General features: G+C 44.0%; 1 protein-coding gene across 1 annotated transcript in view; it reads right to left on the bottom strand.

Annotated features, from left to right (window-relative positions):
* Positions 1–19,963, bottom strand: part of unc5da (unc-5 netrin receptor Da) — a 323,811-nt gene that overhangs the window by 22,570 nt on the left and 281,278 nt on the right. Inside the window, 8 exon segments of the mRNA XM_070442482.1 lie at positions 4,712–4,739; positions 4,742–4,791; positions 5,416–5,830; positions 8,549–8,734; positions 10,389–10,415; positions 11,721–11,885; positions 13,275–13,442; positions 15,162–15,336. Coding sequence (XP_070298583.1) covers positions 4,712–4,739; positions 4,742–4,791; positions 5,416–5,830; positions 8,549–8,734; positions 10,389–10,415; positions 11,721–11,885; positions 13,275–13,442; positions 15,162–15,336 — 1,214 coding nt within the window.

Raw genomic sequence — 19,963 nt, 5'->3', positions numbered from 1 at the left:
TCTATCCCATGTGTGATCAAAGGTGTGATTATTGAAGACAGCTTTCAAAAAGTAAATTAAATAAATGAAAGAAACGTAATGTTCAGAAGGCACTACTTTGCATCAAACCTGTCTTGAGCATTTGACCATAGATTTTTATTGAAATTACAGTAAATATGCTCATTGTTCTGGATTGAAATCACCACATGCCTCATCCATGGCCTGATGGAGGGTGGTGCTCTCATGTGCATGGCAATCATACATATTCCACCTGTATTGCAATCGTGTATTGTATTTTACAGTATTGCATTGTAATGATGTATTGTAGTGGTCCTGTATGTGGCTCAGTTCATAAGAACATGGCACTAGCAACACCGGAGTTGTGGGTTCAATTGGGGTCACATACCAAAATGTGTGGACTGTTGACACCTTGAATAACAGTATCTGCTACGTAAATGGCATGCAGAGCATTCAGAAAGTTTTCAGACCCCTTGACTTTTCCCACATTTTGTTACGTTACAGCCTTATTCTAAAATGGATTAAATCATTTATTTTTCTCATCAATCTACACACAATACCTCATAATGTCAAAGCAAAAACAGGTTTTAGAATTGTTTGAACAATGTATTTTAAAAATACCTTATTTATTCAGACCCTTTGCTATGAGACTTGAAATTGAGCTCAGGTGCATCCTGTTTCCATTGATCATCCTTGAGATGTCTCTACAACTTGATTGGAGTACACCTGTGGTAAATTCAATTGATTGGACATGATTTGGAAAGACACACATAAGGTCCCACAGTTGACAGAGCATGTGAGGGCAAAAACCAAGCCATGAGGTCGAAGGAATTGTCTGTAGAGCTCTGAGACAAGATTGTGTCGAGGCACAGATCTGGGGAAGGGTACCAAAACATTTCTGCAGCAATGATGGTCCCCAAGGACACAGTGGCCTCCATCATTCTTAAATGGAAGAAGTTTGGAACTAACAAGACTCTTCCTAGAGCTGGCCGCCTGGCCAAACTGAGCAATTGGGGGAGAAGGGCCTTAGTCAGGGAGGTGACCAAGAACCCGATGGCCACTCTGACAGAGCTCCAGAGTTCCTCTGTGGAGATGGTAGAACCTTCCAAAAGGCCAACCATCTCCGTAGCACTCCACCAATCAGGTCTTTATGGTAGAGTGGCAAGATGGAAGCCACTCCTCAGTAAAAGGCACATGACAGCCCATTTGGAGTTTGCCAAAAGGCACCTAAAGGACTCTCAGACAATGAGAAATACGATTCTCTGGTCTGATGAAACCAAGATTCAACTCTTTGGCCTGAATGCCAAGCATCACATCTGGAGGAAACCTGGTATCATCCCTACGGTGAGGCATGGTAGTGATGGCAGCATCATATTGTGAGGATGTTTTTCAGCAGCAGGGACTGGGAGACTAGTCAGGATCGAGGGAAAGATGAACGGAGCAAAGTATAGAGAGATCCTTGATGAAAACCTGCTCCAGTGCACTCATGGCCTCAGACTGGGGTGAAGGTTCACCTTCCAACAGGAAAACAACCCTAAGCACAAAGCGAAGACAACGCAGGAGTGGCTTTGAGACAAGTCTCTGAATGTCCTTGACTGGCCCAGCCAGAGCCCGGACTTGAACCCGATCGAACATCTCTGGAGAGACCTGAAAATCGCTGTGCAGCGACGCTCCCCATCCAACCTAACAGAGCTTGAGAGGATCTGCAGAGAAGAATGCAAGAAACTCCCCAAATACAGGTGTGCCAAGCTTCTACCCAAGATGACTCAAGGCTGTAATCGCTGCCAAAGGTGCTTCAACAAAGTACCGAGTAAAGGGTCTGAATACTTATGTAAATGTGAAAGTATCAGTTTTTTATTTGTAATAAATTTGCTAAAATTTCGAAAAACTTGTTTTTGCTTTGTCATTGTGGGGTATTGTGTGTAGATTGATGAGGGGATAAAACGATTTAATACATTTTAGAATAAGGCTGTAACGTAACAAAATGTGAAAAAAGTCAAGGGGTCTGAATTCTTTCTGAATGCACTGTGTATTACGGTATTACAGCAGTGTGACCCCCCCATCAAAAAGATGCTAGCAACTTAATTTTGGATACATGTTTACTGAATAGGGGACGTTCTGGATCCTTTACGTATTTGCATTTTATTGTATCACTGTAGGGGCTAGAAACACAAGCATTTCGTTGTACCTGCTGTACCATCTGCTAATCTCTGTAACCAATAATCTTTGATTTGTTACATACAGTTCATCTCTGATTTTGTCAATATCAGATAAAAAATATACATACAGTGGGGAGAACAAGTATTTGATACACTGCCGATTTTGCAGGTTTTCCTACTTACAAAGCATGTAGAGGTCTGTAATTTTTATCATAGGTACACTTCAACTGTGAGAGAAATCACATTGTATGATTTTTAAGTAATTCATTTGCATTTTATTGCATAACATAAGTATTTTGATCACCTACCAACAGTAAGAATTCCGGCTCTCCAGACCTGTTCGTTTTTTCTTTAAGAAGCCCTCCTGTTCTCCACTCATTACCTGTATTAACTGCACCTGTTTGAACTCGTTACCTGTATAAAAGACACCTGTCCACACTCATCAAACAGACTCCAACTCTCACAATGGCAAGACCAGAGAGAGCTGTTTAAGGACATCAGGGATACAATTGTAGACCTGCACAAGGCTGGGATGGGCTACAGGACAATAGGCAACAGCTTGGTGAGAAGGCAACAACTGTTGGCGCAATTTTTAGAAAATGTAAGAAGTTAAGATGACGGTCATCACCCTCGGTCTGGGGCTCCATGCAAGATTCTACTCTCGTGGGGCATCAATGATCATGAGGAAGGTGAGGGATGAGCCCAGAACTACACGGCATGACCTGGTAATAGACCTGAAGAGAGCTGGGACCACAGTCTCAAAGAAACCATTAGTAACACTACGCCGTCATGGATTAAAATCCTGCAGCGCACGCAAGGTCCCCTGCTCAAGGCAGCGCATGTCCAGGCCTGTCTGAGTTTGCCAATGACCATCTGGATGATCCAGAGGAGGAATGGGAGAAGGTCATGTGGTCTGATGAGACAAAAATAGAGCTTTTTGGTCTAAACTCCACGCGCCGTGGTTTGGAGGAAGAAGAAGGATGAGTACACCCCAAGAACACATCCCAACGTGAAGCATGGAGGTGAAACATATTCTTGTGGATGCTTTCTGCAAAGGGGACAGGACGACTGCACCGTTTATTGCAGGGGAGGATGGATGGGGCCATGTATCGCGAGTGTCGTGTGGCTCAGTTGTAGAGCAATGGGCTTGCAACGCGGGTTTGTGGTTCATTGCCCCTGGGGGACAGGATGAATAGTTATGAACTTTCCAATTTGTAATCGCTCTGGTAAGAGCGTCTGCTAAATGACTTAAATGTAATGTAAATCTTGGCAACAACCTCCTTCCCTCAGTAAGAGCATTGAAGATGGTGTTGTGGCTGGGTCTTCCCAGCATGACAACGCCCGAAACACACAGCCAGGGCAACTAAGGAGTGGCTCCGTATGAAGCATCTCAAGGTCCTGGAGTGTGCCTAGCCAGTCTCCAGACCTGAACCCAATGAGAATTCTCTTGGAGGAGCTGAAAGTCCGTATTGCCCAGCGACACCCCGAAACCTGAAGGATCTGGAGAAGGTCTGTATGGAGGAGTGGGCCAAAATCCCTGCTGCAGTGTGTGCAAACCTGGTAAGAACTACAGGAAACGTATGATCTCTGTAATTGCAAACAAAGTACCAAATATTAGGTTCTGCTTTTCTGAATGTATCAAATACTTATGTCATGCAATAAAATGCAAATTAATTACTTAAAATCATACAATGGGATTTCTGGATTTTGTTTTGTGATGTCCGTCTCTCCACAGTTGAAGTGTACCTATGATAAAAAAATTGACCCTCTACATGCCTTTGTAAGTAGGAAAGCCTGCAAAATTGGCAGTGTATCAAAATACTTGTTCCCCCACTGTAATATGTCTGTGGCTATATTTGATTTGTTTATACATTTTTTGGAATTCCCTAAATTAACTTTTAACAACACACCTGTTCATTGAAATGCATTCACAGGTGACTACCTCATGAAGCTGGTTGAGAGAAATGCCAAGATTGTGCAAAGCTGTCATCAATGCAAAGGTGGCTACTTTGCAAGAATCTCACTTTTTTGGTTACTACATGATCTCATATTGTGTTATTTCATAGTTTTGATGTCCTTCACTATTATTCTACAATGTAGAAAATAGTAACAAATTAAAGAAAACCCTTGATGAGTAGGTGTGCTCCAAACCTTTGACTGGTACTGTAGGTTTACCAAATGTTTAAGTGATCATCAAATGACAGCAGTGAGATTAAGTCTTATATGTCTATAAATGTCTATAACAAAGAGAAGATAATCAAATCAAAAGTAATGTGCTAATTGCATTGTGAAAGGCAATTACTTCATATGAAACATTAATTTCTAGATGAAACACTGATTAAGTTTGGTGAAAAAGTGTTGTACTTAGTCTATTGAAAATGTGCTTACAGTTTTGAAACTTTTTGATGATTTGTTTTGAGTTTTGTACTAAGGGTTGTGAAAATTGCACCAAAGCGATTAAAAAACGGTAAAAGAAAGACGAGAGCAATAGAGGGAAGGAAGAAGGGAGGCAGGCAGCCTGGTTCTCTGTGCCATGTCTGTGTGTCGTGTCTCACCTGCTGCTGTCCTCCTGGTTGATGAACTGTACATCTCCCAGGTTAGTGTCCTCAGCTATCCCCCATGGGGCACCAACAGACTCACATACCTTCAGAGAAGAGAGAGAGAGAGAAAGAGAGAAAAGAGAGAAAGAGAGAGAGAGAGAGAGAGAGAGAGAGAGAGAGAGAGAGAGGAGATGAGAGAGAGAGAGAGAGAGAGAGAGAGAAGGAGAGAGAGAGAGAGAGAGAAGAGAGAGAGAGAGAGAGAGAGAGAGAGAGAAAGGAGAAAAAGAGGGAGAAGAGAGAGAGGAGGTGGACATAGGAGATGATCACCAGATACAACAGACACTATACGGCACACACACACACTACGCTTCTCACACCGCCCCACATTCTGTCTCCTGTCCCTTGTGGCACTTTTTCTACTGGCAGATTAGATTGGCACTCTAGAGAGTAATTGTTTGTGGGCTCCAGTGTCGGTCGGTAGTATGTGTGTGTGTGATGTTGTGTGTGTGTGTGTGTGTGTGTGTGTGTGTGTGTGTGTGTGTGTGTGGTGCACTGTTGACAGCATTGATTTGAGAGCCCCAGAGGCCCTGTCTGGCCGTCACCTCTCTGGCTGTCACCTGCCCTAAATAGACCTGACAGCCCGGCAGGTGTGTATGTGTTCCCCTGGGTGTGTGTGTGTGCTTACATGTGTGTGAGTGTGCTACATCGCCCTTATGAACAACAAACCTGTATTGGGGACCACCAGCCTCCCACCTGCGTGTCCCAACACCCCGGACGTCCTGAGAGGGGGTCTGGAGGGCGTAGACGGTGCGTGGGGGGCAAGGAGGCTCTTCTCCCTCCTCCCTCTCAGGGTCCCGTCCACCCGTACCCCACTGTAGTCAGGTGCCAGCCCCCGGGGGAAGGTCTGGGGGTGGGCTTTCTGGGCGTGGTACTCGGCCCCCCTCTCTGACACGCCCAGGGACACCATGAATGAGGAGTGAACTTTGACCTTGAGGTCGGGCAGGGGGTCGAAGAGCGAAGGCTCCTGGGAAATTAGTTCTTTATCCATGGAGTCCTGGAAGCAGATAGGGCTGGTGTACGTCCGTGACACTGTCAGGTCTGGCTGCAGGGACGCGCTAATCAACAGGGGGTTGCCTGGAGAAGAAAAAGAGTCCCATAGGAGTCAGATACTGTACTTCTCCCAGAAAACACATCTGTTTAACAGACTGGAGGTGTATACAACTCTTCTACATGTGTTTTCATCAGGGTTTTATCATATGATGGTATACACAGATGAACACTGGGCCATTGCTGGTAGCTGGCAGCAGCATGCCAACTATTGGTTACCCACGGTTGGTGTACTATTGGGCTGCTAGCGGCATAGGACACAGGTCTGATATTAGCTTGCCTATAGTGGTGTGCTAACTGTTAGTCTCCAGTCATCCAATATGTGACACACTGAATGTCAATTACAGCTGGAGGGCAAGCCTTGGCAACATATGTGTCAAAATAACTTCCTGGTCCAAACGGCGACCATCTCTTCACCATGGCAACTGGGGTGCTAAAAACACCTCACCATGACAACGGGAGGTGCCACAAAGTCCTTGTCACAGCAATAGAGTTGTAACAAAAGCCTCTCCATAGCAACGACTAACTGTGTAAAACTCTCTGCTACTGGCCGGGCTAGAGTGGGAGGTGAAGGAGCTAATTAGATTTTATACTTGGTGTGTGCGTGTGTGTGTGTGTGTGTGTGTGTGTGTGCGTGCGTGCGTGTGTAAGTGTGTTTGTGTGTGTGTGGTGTCTGTGTCTGTGTGTGTACGTGTGTGTGTTATACTTGGGAAAGATTCTTCATCTTTTGAACTTCAAGCTTTGTAGCTACTAAGAATACAGTAAATGGTGTACCAAAGCTGGGTAAACGGTTGAGCAGATGGGAAAACTGAGACTTGGTGGGACCCTAGACCTTCACATGCTAATCCAAGCTTAAGCTAGCAGATCACAGGACCAAGCTAACTGGCAGTTAGCAGGCAGTTAGCTCCATTTAGACTGTATCTCTTCTCAGCTCCATGGAGTGTGCTTGCATCTCCTATGGCACTCCATTCAATATAGCTCACTACTTGGCTTGAGCCCTATGTGGACTCTATATAATGTCCTGTAGGGTTCTGAACAAAAGTAATGCACTATTTTTAAAATGTATTTAACCTTTATTTTATCAGGGAGTCATACTGAGACCAAGGTCACTTTTACAGATGAGACCTGAATGACATAAATGACAGAAAATACACAAATCAAAATATAAATATAAATGCAAGCGGAAAGAAAAACACGGTCATAAAAAACAAACACATTCATCAGTAATAAGGTCCTCAATCTGCTTTCTGAGTTACCCTAGAGGCACCACAACATCACATTTAAAAACATGTTGAAGATTGTTCCACAAATAAGGTGCAAGAAAACTAAAAGCTGAATTACCTAACTCAGTAGAGACCAAAGGACTTTTCAGAGCACAGTATATACTGTAGACTCCTCTCCTGGTGTGTAGGCTACAATACGAGAGGGCTGTGTATAACCCTGTGTGTGTATTACCCAAATTCTCTGGGAGGAGAAAGGCCCCAATAAAATCACAGCTTTCTTCTTCCTGCTGTGTGATCAATTCTATCACTCCTCTCTGAAGAGGCTGTCGCCAAGGAGACCAGCCATGTCACAACCATGGAAATAGGGCTCAATCTTTGGGTCGACACAGCACCCTTTTTCTCTCTCCATTTTTCCAGTGACGCAACAGTGCAGATGCTCTGTTCAACACAGGGTATTATTACTATGACTGTGTCTGACCGTATTGGAGGTACAGGAGCAAGGGGATAGATTGTTCATTTTTGGAGACTCCATACAGATGTAGGATCTTAATCCTGAAGCAACAGGAAATGTGAATTATTAAGTGGATTATAAGTAATGGACATTTTTGTAGGGGTTGATACATTTTCCATAAGGGAAAATCACATCTGAAATTGGAAATGGAAATTACAAACTTCAGAAGCCTTTTTAAACCTCAAATACACTGCACGTTTTACATTTCCTGCATTGCAGGACAGTTCTCCGGCAACAGGGTGACCAAATGAAGATCATACATCTATAGTTATAGAACAGATAGATATATCTCTGTGGGTGACTCAATATTGCAGATGCTCTTTTCAACGAAGGTCATTACTATTACTGAGTGCATGAGTCAGAGCCATAGGAGCAGGGTCGTGATGGTACATTCACTCCTCCGATGGTGCTGTCATCCCTCTCTTTTAGGTAGAGAAGGGGTGGGGGTGCTGAACAGTGGTGGGAGGAGGTGTGTGTGAATGTGCATGTGTGTTTGAGATTCTGTCTGGAAGAGGGAGCGAGACCATGAGAAATGAAAGCTGTGTCTGGTCTCTGCCCCTCTCCACTCTAGACAGGATTGGAGAGAGAGAGAGAGAGAGAGATCATTTACACAGTGCTGCCACCACCCTACCGAGTCACTGAGCAAACCAAACACGACCTTGCTGTTGGACACAAGGACTTCTGACAGTCAAACTAAATGAAGAATGAAGAAATGAAACACACATCAATTGAATGGAGCGCAAAGTAACCACCAAGGACGGTCAGTCACACAAATCGAGCTTCTGTTGGACCACAGTAATGTGTGTGTCTTCAGCTTTGTATGTGTGTAAGTGTGTGTTTCAATCTGCTTCAGCTTGGCAAGTGTTCTTGTGTGTGTGTGTTCAGCTGTTTGCGTGTGTGTGTGCCCCTTCCTGCCTCATTTTATCGAAAGTTCATATGCATATGTGTTCAGCTGTGTGTGTGTGTGTGTGTTTGTGTCTGTCTTTCAGTCTGTGCGTTCTCTGAGCTCACCTTGGCGAGTAGTCTTGAAGCTGAAGGACTGGAACCCCCCGGTGAGGGCGGAGGAGTCGATGACGTCCACGCCGTACTCGCTCTGGTTCCTCCGGTAGAGGGTCACCGCCACAATCAACACCACCACTGTCACCACCCCCGCCGCCAGGCCCGAATACAGCGCCACGTCACTGCTTCCCTCCAGACCTGGGGGAGAGAACGAGAGAGCGGGGGAGAGAGAGAGATAAGTGGGAGTAAGTGAGAGATAGTTTAATCAAAGCATAACCATCAGAAAAAGAGACAAGGTATCAACTCAAGCTACTGTATATTGATATTGAATTCAGTAGTTATTGACATGTTATGATGGTGCTACATGCCTCATGATATCTACATTTATTGCTATACTGGCCAGACTTACACAACTTTCACAGCTATACAAAGTTTGCACATCTTTTTAAAATAAATGTAATTAAAACGCTTCGGGAGAGGCACAGAAAAGTCAAGTTTATCCCAAACTTTCACAGTAACATCTCTCAAGGAATAATATTTGGGGGGGGGGGGGTGCTTCTTGTGCTTCTCCTGAAAACTTCTAAGCTTCTCCTATAACGTTATTAGCAGGATTTATTTTTAGGGGAGAGGCAGTCCAGGTTTCATCCTGCTTCCTTCTGTGACTTCATTGTTTTCCATTTCCTGTCTCCTCACGCCGCTGTGGTGCGACACTTCCTCCCATTGCATTCTGTTAACGCACTAATGAGGAAGCTTGCTAGGAAAGTCGTCCTAATCACCCCAGCACCTGACTGGTGTGTCAGACACACACACACACACACACACACACACACACACACACACACACACACACACACACACACACACACACCACATCTAACTAGGATTGTAATCAAGCCCAGCCACTGGCTGTCATCTCAAAGGGCTGTTTGGCTCTGGCATCGCTCAGGTGGCCCTCTGCGTTCTATTGGGATAGTGTGACAAGACCAATTCATTAAATTAGCTCATCTACAATGATTACGTTCTATTTGGTCTCACCAGTATGCCACAACAGATAACAAAGAGAGAGAGAGTGTGTGTGTGTGTAGGTGTGTGTGTGTGTGTGTGAAGAAAAGGACTGCTGGCTTAGCTTGTTCTCCAAAGATAATGAGATCTGCACAGGAATGGGACTGAGAAAATCGCTAAGTAGCCTGAAGCTCCAAGAAAAGGAGCATTCGCCAAAATATGCAAAAGAGGCATTAGCAGCTAACAGTGGCAGGTTAATTGGGGTCTCGCTAAGTTTTGGCAGACAGATTGACTGGCTGCGTCTATTTCCCCTCCTTCCCACGACGACGAAAAAGACTAAAACAATCTGAATGCGACAGTTGTGGCGTCCCTGAAGTAATTGGCATGACTGGTAGTCTATGGGAACAGCTAGCAGAAACCTAAAAATGGTATCCATGAGTTCCTCTGACTCGGTAAGTGGAAAAAAGGGCTAAATTGCCAAAATCTCAAACTGTCTCTTTAAGACATGATTTTGATGATGTTCATCGTGAGAATACGGTTCCTCATGAAGAGTACATTTCTGGAAGAGACCGGCCATTTCAATTGAGAAAATGACATAAATAGTGTTTGTGGTTAATAATGATAGGATAATGATGTTGGTGGTCGGATAATGTTAAATATTGGTGAATTTGATAATGCTAGTGGCAATAATGGTTCTGGATCATGATGTTGGAGTTTTGGGTTGGAGGGTTGTATCTGTGAGTGCTGGCGTGACAACCTATAATGGTTGTTATAGTAGAGGAGAAGCCATGGTGGTTTCAGTGTGTACATGGTGTGTTCTAAAGTAAGATGGTGATTGGGGAGAACTCACCCTGTGGCTTGGCGTCATGTAGCAGATCTGCAAAGACACAGAGACACCATGTCAGTTCACTTCTACTTGAATGGAATACTACAGGATTTAACCTGTAGTTGTTTTCCAATGAGGACATGTATGTGTATGCAGGTACTGTACAACATGTACATGTGTGTGTGTCTGTGTGTCGCGGTAGTAAGATTGGCCCAGTGATAGGACTCTTTATCACCCAGAGAGTATATGGTGTGTGTTTGTGTGTATGTGAACATGAGTGTACATGCCCAAATGTGTGTGTATGGTCATGATCATGATGTGTGTGTCTCATGGTAGTGAGATTGGTTCAGTGATAGGAATTTCTGTCACCCAGGGATTGTATGGACCATGTGTGTGTTTATGAGTGTATTTGTATGAGTGTGTGTGTGGAGATTGATGTGAGGAACATGATAAGGCTGATTGTCTTCCTGCGAAGAGATGAAATGACATGGGCATCAGAAGAATGACTAAATAAGTACTGTATGGACTTCCATGCCATGCTGTCAAAGCAAGTGGCAGATACACTATGTCATTCACTGCTTATTGCAGCACTAAGGAACTTAGGATGGATTTGTCCACAATATTGCTGGTGTTGCAACTGGAAACATGCCAGCCAACAGAAAACTACTTTGTATTTGGTGAAGTTTTAAACTCTCAACAAAATAAGTGTGGTATTGATGATGATAATGATGATGATATAATCACAAAGGGGAGTAAAGAGGGAATCGATGAAAGTACTGATGATGATGATCCCAATGATGAACATTCTGAGGATCACAATGATGATAATGAAGATTCTAATGAAGATTTGAATGATAATGATCTCCACCACCAGAGTTTTAGCACCAGATGAATCTGTATGTGACAATACTCACTGTGTGTGCAGAGACCCCCTGACAATACTCACTGTGTGTGCAGAGACCCCCTGACAATACTAACTGTGAGTGCAGAGACCCCCTGACAATACTCACTGTGAGTGCAGAGACCCCCTGACAATACTAACTGTGAGTGCAGAGACCCCCTGACAATACTCACTGTGAGTGCAGAACCCCTGAAATACTAACTGGTGAGTGCAGAGACCCCTGACAAACTAATGTGAGTGCAGAGACCCCCTGACAATACTAACTGTGAGTGCAGAGACCCCCTGACAATACTAACTGTGAGTGCAGAGACCCCCTGACAATACTAACTCTGAGTGCAGAGACCCCCTGACAATACTAACTCTGAGTGCAGAGACCCCCTACAAAACTAATTGTGAGTGCAGAGACCCCCTGACAATACTAACTGTGAGTGCAGAGATCCCCTGACAATACTCACTGTGAGTGCAGAGACCCCCGGTGCAGTTGAATGTTCCCAGAGCGGCCCCGTCACATAGCCTGCCTCCACGTTTGGGCTCTGGGGCCGTACACTCTCTGCTGCGCTGCCTCTCACACTCACCACTGCACACCGTCCACTCTGTCCACTCTGCCCATCCACCATCCACTGAGAGGGAGGAAGGAAGTGTTGCAAGGCTTAGAAAACACACAGGCATATGCACAGCATGTACAGTAACCACACAAGCACACAACGGAGGATGCAGGCGCACGCATGAAGCACGCTCGACGCATACACTCACACACAATCATATCATAGATTCCCAGAGTCAGCAAACAGCTAGGTGGAACATAACTGCCCCACCATTACTCCAGAATTACTCTACACTGGACCTTACTGATAGAGCACTTACAATGGACTAGCCCTATAGCCCACCACACAAAACCCCCTCTTCTTTCTCTCCAGGGGCCACATTAGAACAATACCATGTTATGTTCTATCCTGGTGCTGACTCAAGCCAGGAAAGACAGTTTGCTTGTTCCATCAAGTCTCCTCTACTACCTTAACAACTCTGTAGGCTTTCAAGGTTTCCCTCTGCCTTGCTAATCTAAATGCAAATGCTGTGTTTGTGCACAGGCTGAGACTCACAGAGAGAGAGAGAGAGAGAAAGAGAGAGAGAGAGAGAATGTCTTGTGGAGGAGAGAGAGAGTGAGTGAGAGAAATAGGGGGAGAGAAAGAGAGAGAGAGACAGAAAGAGAGAGAGACAGAAAGAGAGGGAGAAGGAGAGAGAAGAGTGGTTGAGCCAAATGGAGATAGTGTTTTGCAGGAGAGTGCTGCCCTTGCCAGATAACTTTCCCCCAACATGACCAGCATTTTCCTGGTGATTGGTGTGGCGATTTGAAAGCATAAATTGGGCCAAGTGTAGAGGAACACTTGGACTGCGCAGATTACACAGCCGCTCTGATAACTGCCACTGATCCCTCTCGCTCTTTCTCTTGCTCTTTCTGTCTTTCTCTGGCTTTCTCACTCATTGTAAGGGCTATTCTCAATCATTCTGTTGTTAACTCAGCTGCACTTCAGTTGCTTTTCGCATTTCTCTCTCTATTTCCCTGCCTCAGTTATGCCTTATCCTTATTATTTTTCTATGTTCGCACTCTTCCAATCTGCCCTCTCTTCCTCTTGCTCTCTCTGTGTCTCTTCTCTCTCTCCCTCTCTTTCATCCCCGCCCTCTAACCTCTTCTCTCTATCTCTCCGTCTCTGTCTCGGAAGGGCACTGCATTACATTTCAGACACCAAGCCACTGTCAGTCAGTAAAATGGGGTCAGACGACAGGTTTATGAAACCGGTTTGGAGGGAAATTACCCTAACAGCAGAGGCAGAGCCTTCCTCTGCCATGGAGAGCAGCACTGTCATAAATACAGATGCTCAGGCAAATAATGCATCCCCACAACAAAACAATCCCCCCTCCCAGACAGTCAGACAGTTGGATAGAATGAAAATCATGAAGACAGACAGACAGATAGTCAGACAGACAAGAAGTCAAATAGACAAACAGACCTGGGCAGAGGGAATTACAGGTACTCTTCTGGACAGACATGCCCTCGCAGAAGGCGCCCCCATTGAGAGGGGCAGGGTTGGTGCAAGTGCGGGAGCGTTTCTGGACCCCCCGCCCACAGGGCACGTTACAAGCCGACCAGTCTGTCCACAACGACCACCCTCCGTTCACTTGAGGGACAGAGAAAGTAAGAGAAAGAGGGAGGAAGTAGAGGGAGAGATGGAGTAGGATCGATGGAGATAGGAGAGGGAGATGGGAGAGAGGGAGAAGGGTAGAAGGTAAGAGACAAAAAGAGGGTGAGGAAAAGAAAGGGAAAGAAGGATAAAGGAATATAACATGACAGCTACTGTAAGTATGTGGAGGGAAGAGAAATACACTTCCAGAAGTATGAACACTGGCTTACTTTCTCCCCTAAAACACACACATACACACACAGACACACATGCACGCACGCACACAAACACACACACACACACACTCTCTCTTATAGCACATGTTCTGTCTGACAGAGACAGGCTGACTGCCTAAAACACAGGAACTCCATCTGGGCAAAACATAATAGGCCAAGAAACCAAAGGCATGTCAGAGAGGTGAACACTCCACTCTGTCTGTCTGTGTCTGTCTGTCTGTCTGTCTGTCTGTCTGTCTGTCTGTCTGTCTCTCTGTCTCTCTCTCAGACGTGCTGGCCTCAATAGCAGCTGAGTGATTGACTGATGAGTTCAGTCATCATCATTCATCATCAGACAGGAAACAAATGTCAGTGTGAGAAAACACATTACTCCACTACATCTGTCTGTCTGTAGGCTATTTCTCCCAACAGGGCTTGCCAGTCACCTCATTAGCATGACAGGTAGTCAGGTAGCTACACAGACGACTGATGGGCAGGTTCTGTGTATAGCGAAAAACAGTAGCTGGATTTCCAGTTGTCTTAATGGTTGTCAGTCAGTGTGGTGATTTGGTCTCGTTGACACAGAGGGGGTGGTTTTAAACTAGCAAAGCGGGTTTTGAGAGATGGGATGAATAAAGAGAAGAGGCCTACAGGGCTGCGAAAGCACAAGCAACAGGGAATTCTAGCCTAGCGCAAACAGCCAGCGGTAACAACCAGCTAGCAGCCAGCTGGTGGGCACGCAGCTGAGGAGTTTTGACAGCTCATGTCAAAGCCTTCCTGTGTCTTTAAAAGTCTTGCTGTGTTTAAACACAACTAGGAAGTTGCTCATTACTTGCCTGTCACAGCATGGAACATGTCAGACAAGACATGTCAGATATGATGTTTCTGACTGCTCTTAACACCTAATGCTGCTTATGAGAGACTGAGTAAATGCATTGACAGTAGGCAGAAAACATCCTCTTCAGATACACATTTCAAGAGAAAGGAGATTAAGTGCTAACAATGTGATAATGCATGTGGAACTATGCATGTACAATAAAATAAAGAAAACATTGCTATAAAGATGTGACAGCCTATGACCAATGACAGAAAAATACAACCGCTGAGTGTACATTTCGAGAAAGAATACAAGGGATGTTGTTTGTAACATTTCCACATAATTTCCATGAATTGTGTGTCAAAATAGGACAACTCTGTATGGTTTGATTGTTGTAAGGTGTTTGACTTAGTGAAATAACAACACCCCCCAAAATCAAGTTGTGCTTGATTGAGCTAGCCTTTGCGCAATGGACCTAATTATAAGATAAGCTCCATATGGTCTGCTCCATAGAGAAGGGTAGTATTCATTAGGCACGAAATGGAGAAAAATTGAATGAAACAGGGACGGACTACCTGAAGTCCAATAACAAATGCTTATCTTTGTTTACCGTTGCACAATGTTTTGAAATGTTTTACAATGTGACCTAATGAAACCAACCCAGGTTCCAACCCATCGTCTTACCAAAGATGACCACAGTGGCAGTGAGGCTGCGTCTCTTGGCCACAATGTTGCTAGCCAGACATGTGTAGTTCCCAGAGTCGGACAGACGTGCCTCCTGGATGATCAGGTTGTGGTCCGCTCGCGTGTCGATGTTCCCGTCCGAGCCCACTGGCTCCTCATTCTTTAACCACTCCACCTAGAACAACAGAGATTAACAGGGAGTGAGGCTGCCATTGGTCGAAATCTCAAATCTGCATGAAGAATGGGAGTGAGGCTGCTGATAGGTCAATTCAAAATAATGCTTGCAAACAACGCAACATAGGTTTGGAGCAACATTGGAACAACATTGTTTATGACCCAATGTACAACACTATACAGTTGAAGTCGGAAGTTTACATACACTTAGGTTGGAGTCATTAAAACTTGTTTTTCAACCACTCCACAAATTTCTTGTTAACAAAGTCATTTTTCCAACAATTGTTTACAGACAGAATATTTCACTTATAATTCACTGTATCACAATTCCAGTGGGTCAGAAGTTTACATACACTAAGTTGACTGTGCCTTTAAACAGCTTTAAACAGCTAAAAATTCCAGAAAATTATGTCATGGCTTCTGAAGCTTTTGATAGGCTAATTGACATAATTTGAGTCAATTGGAGGTGTACCTGTGGATGTATTTCAAGGCCTACCTTCAAACTAAGTGTCTCTTTGCATGACATCATGGGAAAATCAAGACCTCAGAAAAAAAATTGTAGACCTCCACAAGTCTGGTTCATCCTTGGGAGCAATTTCCAAATGCCTGAAGGTATCACGTTCATCTGTACAAACAATAGTACGCAAGTATAAACACCATGGGACCACGCAGCCATCATACCGCTCAGGAAGGAGACGCGTTCTGTCTCCTAGAGATGAACGTACTTTGGTGCGAAAAGTGCAAATCAATCTCAGAACAACAGCAAAGGACCTTGTGAAGATGCTGGAGGAAACGAGTACAAAAGTATCTATATCCACAGTAAAACGAGTCCTATATCGACATAACCTGAAAGGCCGCTCAGTAAGGAAGAAGCCACTGCTCCAAAACCGCCATAAAAAAGCCAGACTACAGTTTGCAACTGTACATGGGGACATTTGGAGAAATGTCCTCTGGGCCGATGAAACAAAAATAGAACTGTTTGGCCATAATGACCATCGTTATGTTTGGAGGAAAAAGGTGGAGGCTTGCAAGCTGAAGAACACCATCCCAACCGTGAAGCACGGGGGTGACAGCATCATGTAGTGGGGGTGCTTTGCTGCCGGAGGGACTGGTGCACTTCACAAAATAGATGGCATCATGAGGGAGGAATATTATGTGAATATATTGAAGCAACATCTCAGGATATCAATCAGGAAGTTAAAGCTTGGTCGCAAATGGGTCTTCCAAGCGGACAATGACCCCAAGCATACTTGCAAAGTTGTTGCAAAATGGCTTAAGGACAAGAAAGTCAAGGTATTGGAGTGGCCATCACAAAGCCCTGACCTCAATCCTATAGAAAATTTGTGAGCAGAACTGAAAAAGCGTGTGCGAGCAAGGAGGTCTACAAACCTGACTCAGTTACACCAGCTCTGTCAGGAGGAATGGCCTAAAATTCACCCAACTTTTTGTGGGAAGCTTGTGGAAGGCTACCTGAAACGTTTGACCCAAGTTAAACAATTTAAAGGCAACGCTACCAAATACGAATTAAGTGTACGTAAACTTCTGACCTACTGGGAATGTGATAAAAAAAATTAAAGCTGAAATAAAACATTCTCTCTGCTATTATTCTGACATTTCACATTCTTAAAATGAACCGGTGATCCTAACTGACCTAAGACAGAGAATGTTTACTATGATTAAATGTCAGGAATTTTGAAAAACTGAGTTTAAATGTATTTGGATCAGGTGTATGTAAACTTCCGACTTCAACTGTATGTTCCATACTGGCACCAAGTAGACTTTCTAACCTCCACCTCACCCTCACTATTAGTATTAGCCTATGAGAGTGACTCCCAGCCTCCCTTTATCCAAACAGAGGGACTCCCAGCCTCCCCTCACCCAATCAAAGCAAAGCTCTCAGCAGGGTCACACCCTCTGACCATTAGCAATTCAGCAGCCATGTTGCGAGTGAAAGTAATTAGGAATTACAAACTAAAGGTACGCTCCACTGATGCCCTCCCTGTATCGCATGACTGGCCCTGTAAATTGCAATGAATGTGCCGTTGGCTGGAGGTGCTCAATGAGCGACTAGCCAGGGCATCTAGTAGCAAGGCTTGATTTACGACTGTGTGTTTGAGGATTAAAAACTCTCCCCACCCCACTGAGAGCCCTGTTGATGTGTGTGTGTGTGTGTCTATTCACCAGGGGAATACCAGAACAACCAATAACACACAATCTCAGAGATTGCTTTGCTCTTTTGCAGTGCCCCCGAAAGACGAATGCGAGCGGAGAAATCAATAAATCACCAGTCATGTTGTCACAAGTGGCTTTTTTTCTTCCTTTGATGGCCAGAGAAGTCTTTCATCATGTGCTTTTAATTTCACTCTTTTCACAGTTCTGCTCCAGAGCGCTGAGAGAAACTATGCTGGTGGCCCTTCTCTCTCTCTTTTCCTTTCTCTCTACAATTTTCCTGGCCTTCAATGCCTAATCAACCCCCATGTTACATTTCCAACTATATTTTCTCCAGCATTGCTACAAACAACATGAAGTCAACTCAACAGAGAGGGTCAGTACTAAGAACCTGCCAAACTAGAAAAGGAAGCCATATTGCTTATCGTTATTTTCAAATATCCAATGGAGTATTTATTTTCAGTACCAGTCAAAAGTTTGGACACACCTACTCATTCAAAGGTTTTTCTTCATTTTGACTATTTTCTACATTGTAGAATAATAGTGAAGACATAAAAACTATTAAATAAAACATATGGAATCATGTAGTAACCAAAAAAGTGTTAAACAAATAAAAATATATTTGAGATTTGAGATTCTTCAAAATCTCAAATTTCATCAGATTCTGGCTACCCTTTGCCTTGATGACAGCGTTGCACACTCTTGGCATTCTCTCAACCAGCTTCATGTGGTAGTCACCTGGAATGCATTTCAATTAACACGTGTGTCTTTGTTAAAAGTTAATTCAAGGAATTTCTTTCCTTCTTAATGTGTTTGAGCCAATCAGTTGTGTTGTGACAAGGTAGGGGTGGTATACAGAATATAGCCCTCTTTGGTAAAATACCAAGTCAATATTATGGCAAGAACAGCTCAAATAAGCAAAGAAAAACAACAGTCCATCATTACTTGAAGACATGAAGGTCAGTCAATTTGGACCATTTCAAGAACTTTGAAAGTTTCTTCAAGTGCAGTCTCAAAAACCATCAAGCGCTATGATGAAACTGGCTCTCATGAGGACCGCCACAGGAAAGGAAGACCCACCAATAAGAAGAAGAGACTTGCTTGGGCCAAGAAACACGAGCAATGTACATTAGACCAGTGGAAATCCAGTCCAAATTTTAGATTTTTGTTTCCAACCGCCATGTCTTTGTGACGCAGAGTAGGTGAAAGAATGATCTTCACATGTGTGGTTCCCACCGTAAAGCATGGAGGAGGAGGTGTGATAGTGCTTTGCTGGTGACACTGTCTGTGATTTATTTAGAATTCAAGGTACACTTAACCAGCATGGCTACCACAGCCTTCTGCAGCGATACGCCATCCCATCTGGTTTGCACTTAGTGGGACTATCATTTGTTTTTCAACAGGACAATGACCCAACACACCTCCAGGTTGTGTAAGGGCTATTTGACCAAGAAGGAGAGTAATGGAGTGCTACATCAGATGACCCGGCCTCCACAATTACCCAACCTCAACCCAATTGAGATGGGATGGGATGAGTTGGACCGCAGAGTGAAGGAAAAGCAGCCAACAAATGCTCAGCATATGCTGGAACTCCTTCAAGACTGTTGGAAAAGCATTCCAGGTGAAGCTGGTTTAAAGATTGCCAAGAGTGTGCAAAGCTGTCATCAAGGCAAAGGGTGGCTACTTTGAAAAATCTAAAATCTATTTTGATTTGTTTCACACTTTTTTGGTTAATACATGATGCCATATGTGTTATTTAATAGTTTTGATGTCTTCACTATTATTCTACAATGTAGACAATAGTAAAAAATATAGAAAAACCCTTGAATGAGTAGGTGTGTCCAAACTTTTGACTGGTACTGTATATATACACACAAATAAAACAGGCTTATTAGACCTATTTTGACCATTTGTCTTCATTAGTCATGTATTAATTCTCACTTCCTCTCCCTAATGATGATTTTTTGTTGTTCATCCGGTCTTTCTCTTCCCCTTCTTCCCTTATCGTTCCATTGCTCTGTGTTGTTTCTGCTTTGATTCATCTCTCTCTCTCCCTTTCACTGTATATTTCTCTCTCTCTCAATGGGCAGTGTAAACCAGGGCAGTGATTTGCATTCTGCGGTGACAGTCACTGAGTCTGGCCGTTGGGGGTGGGGGATAGAGCGCTTGGGGCGGTAGTAAGGACTCAGGGAGAGACTGATAAGCATGGGGAGGATGGGAAATGGATTTGTTTACAGTTATTTGCCACTTTTTTTCCAATTAAAAGGCATCAAGCAGCACTGGGTTGAGCCATGCCCACTCTGAGGTGTATGTGTGTGTGTATATGATGTGTGTGATCGATTTATTGCAGATGATATGTGCATGTGTGTGTGTATAATCTCAAACCCATGATGCTGTGTTGATGCTGTCTCCCAATATTTTTTACTAACGGTAGCTAAAAATATTTTAATTGGTAAAGC

The sequence above is a fragment of the Salvelinus sp. IW2-2015 genome, linkage group LG4q.1:29 (genome assembly GCF_002910315.2).
Source record: "Salvelinus sp. IW2-2015 linkage group LG4q.1:29, ASM291031v2, whole genome shotgun sequence".
Lineage (NCBI taxonomy): Eukaryota > Metazoa > Chordata > Actinopteri > Salmoniformes > Salmonidae > Salvelinus > Salvelinus sp. IW2-2015.
This window is presented reverse-complemented; position numbering and strand designations above follow the sequence as displayed.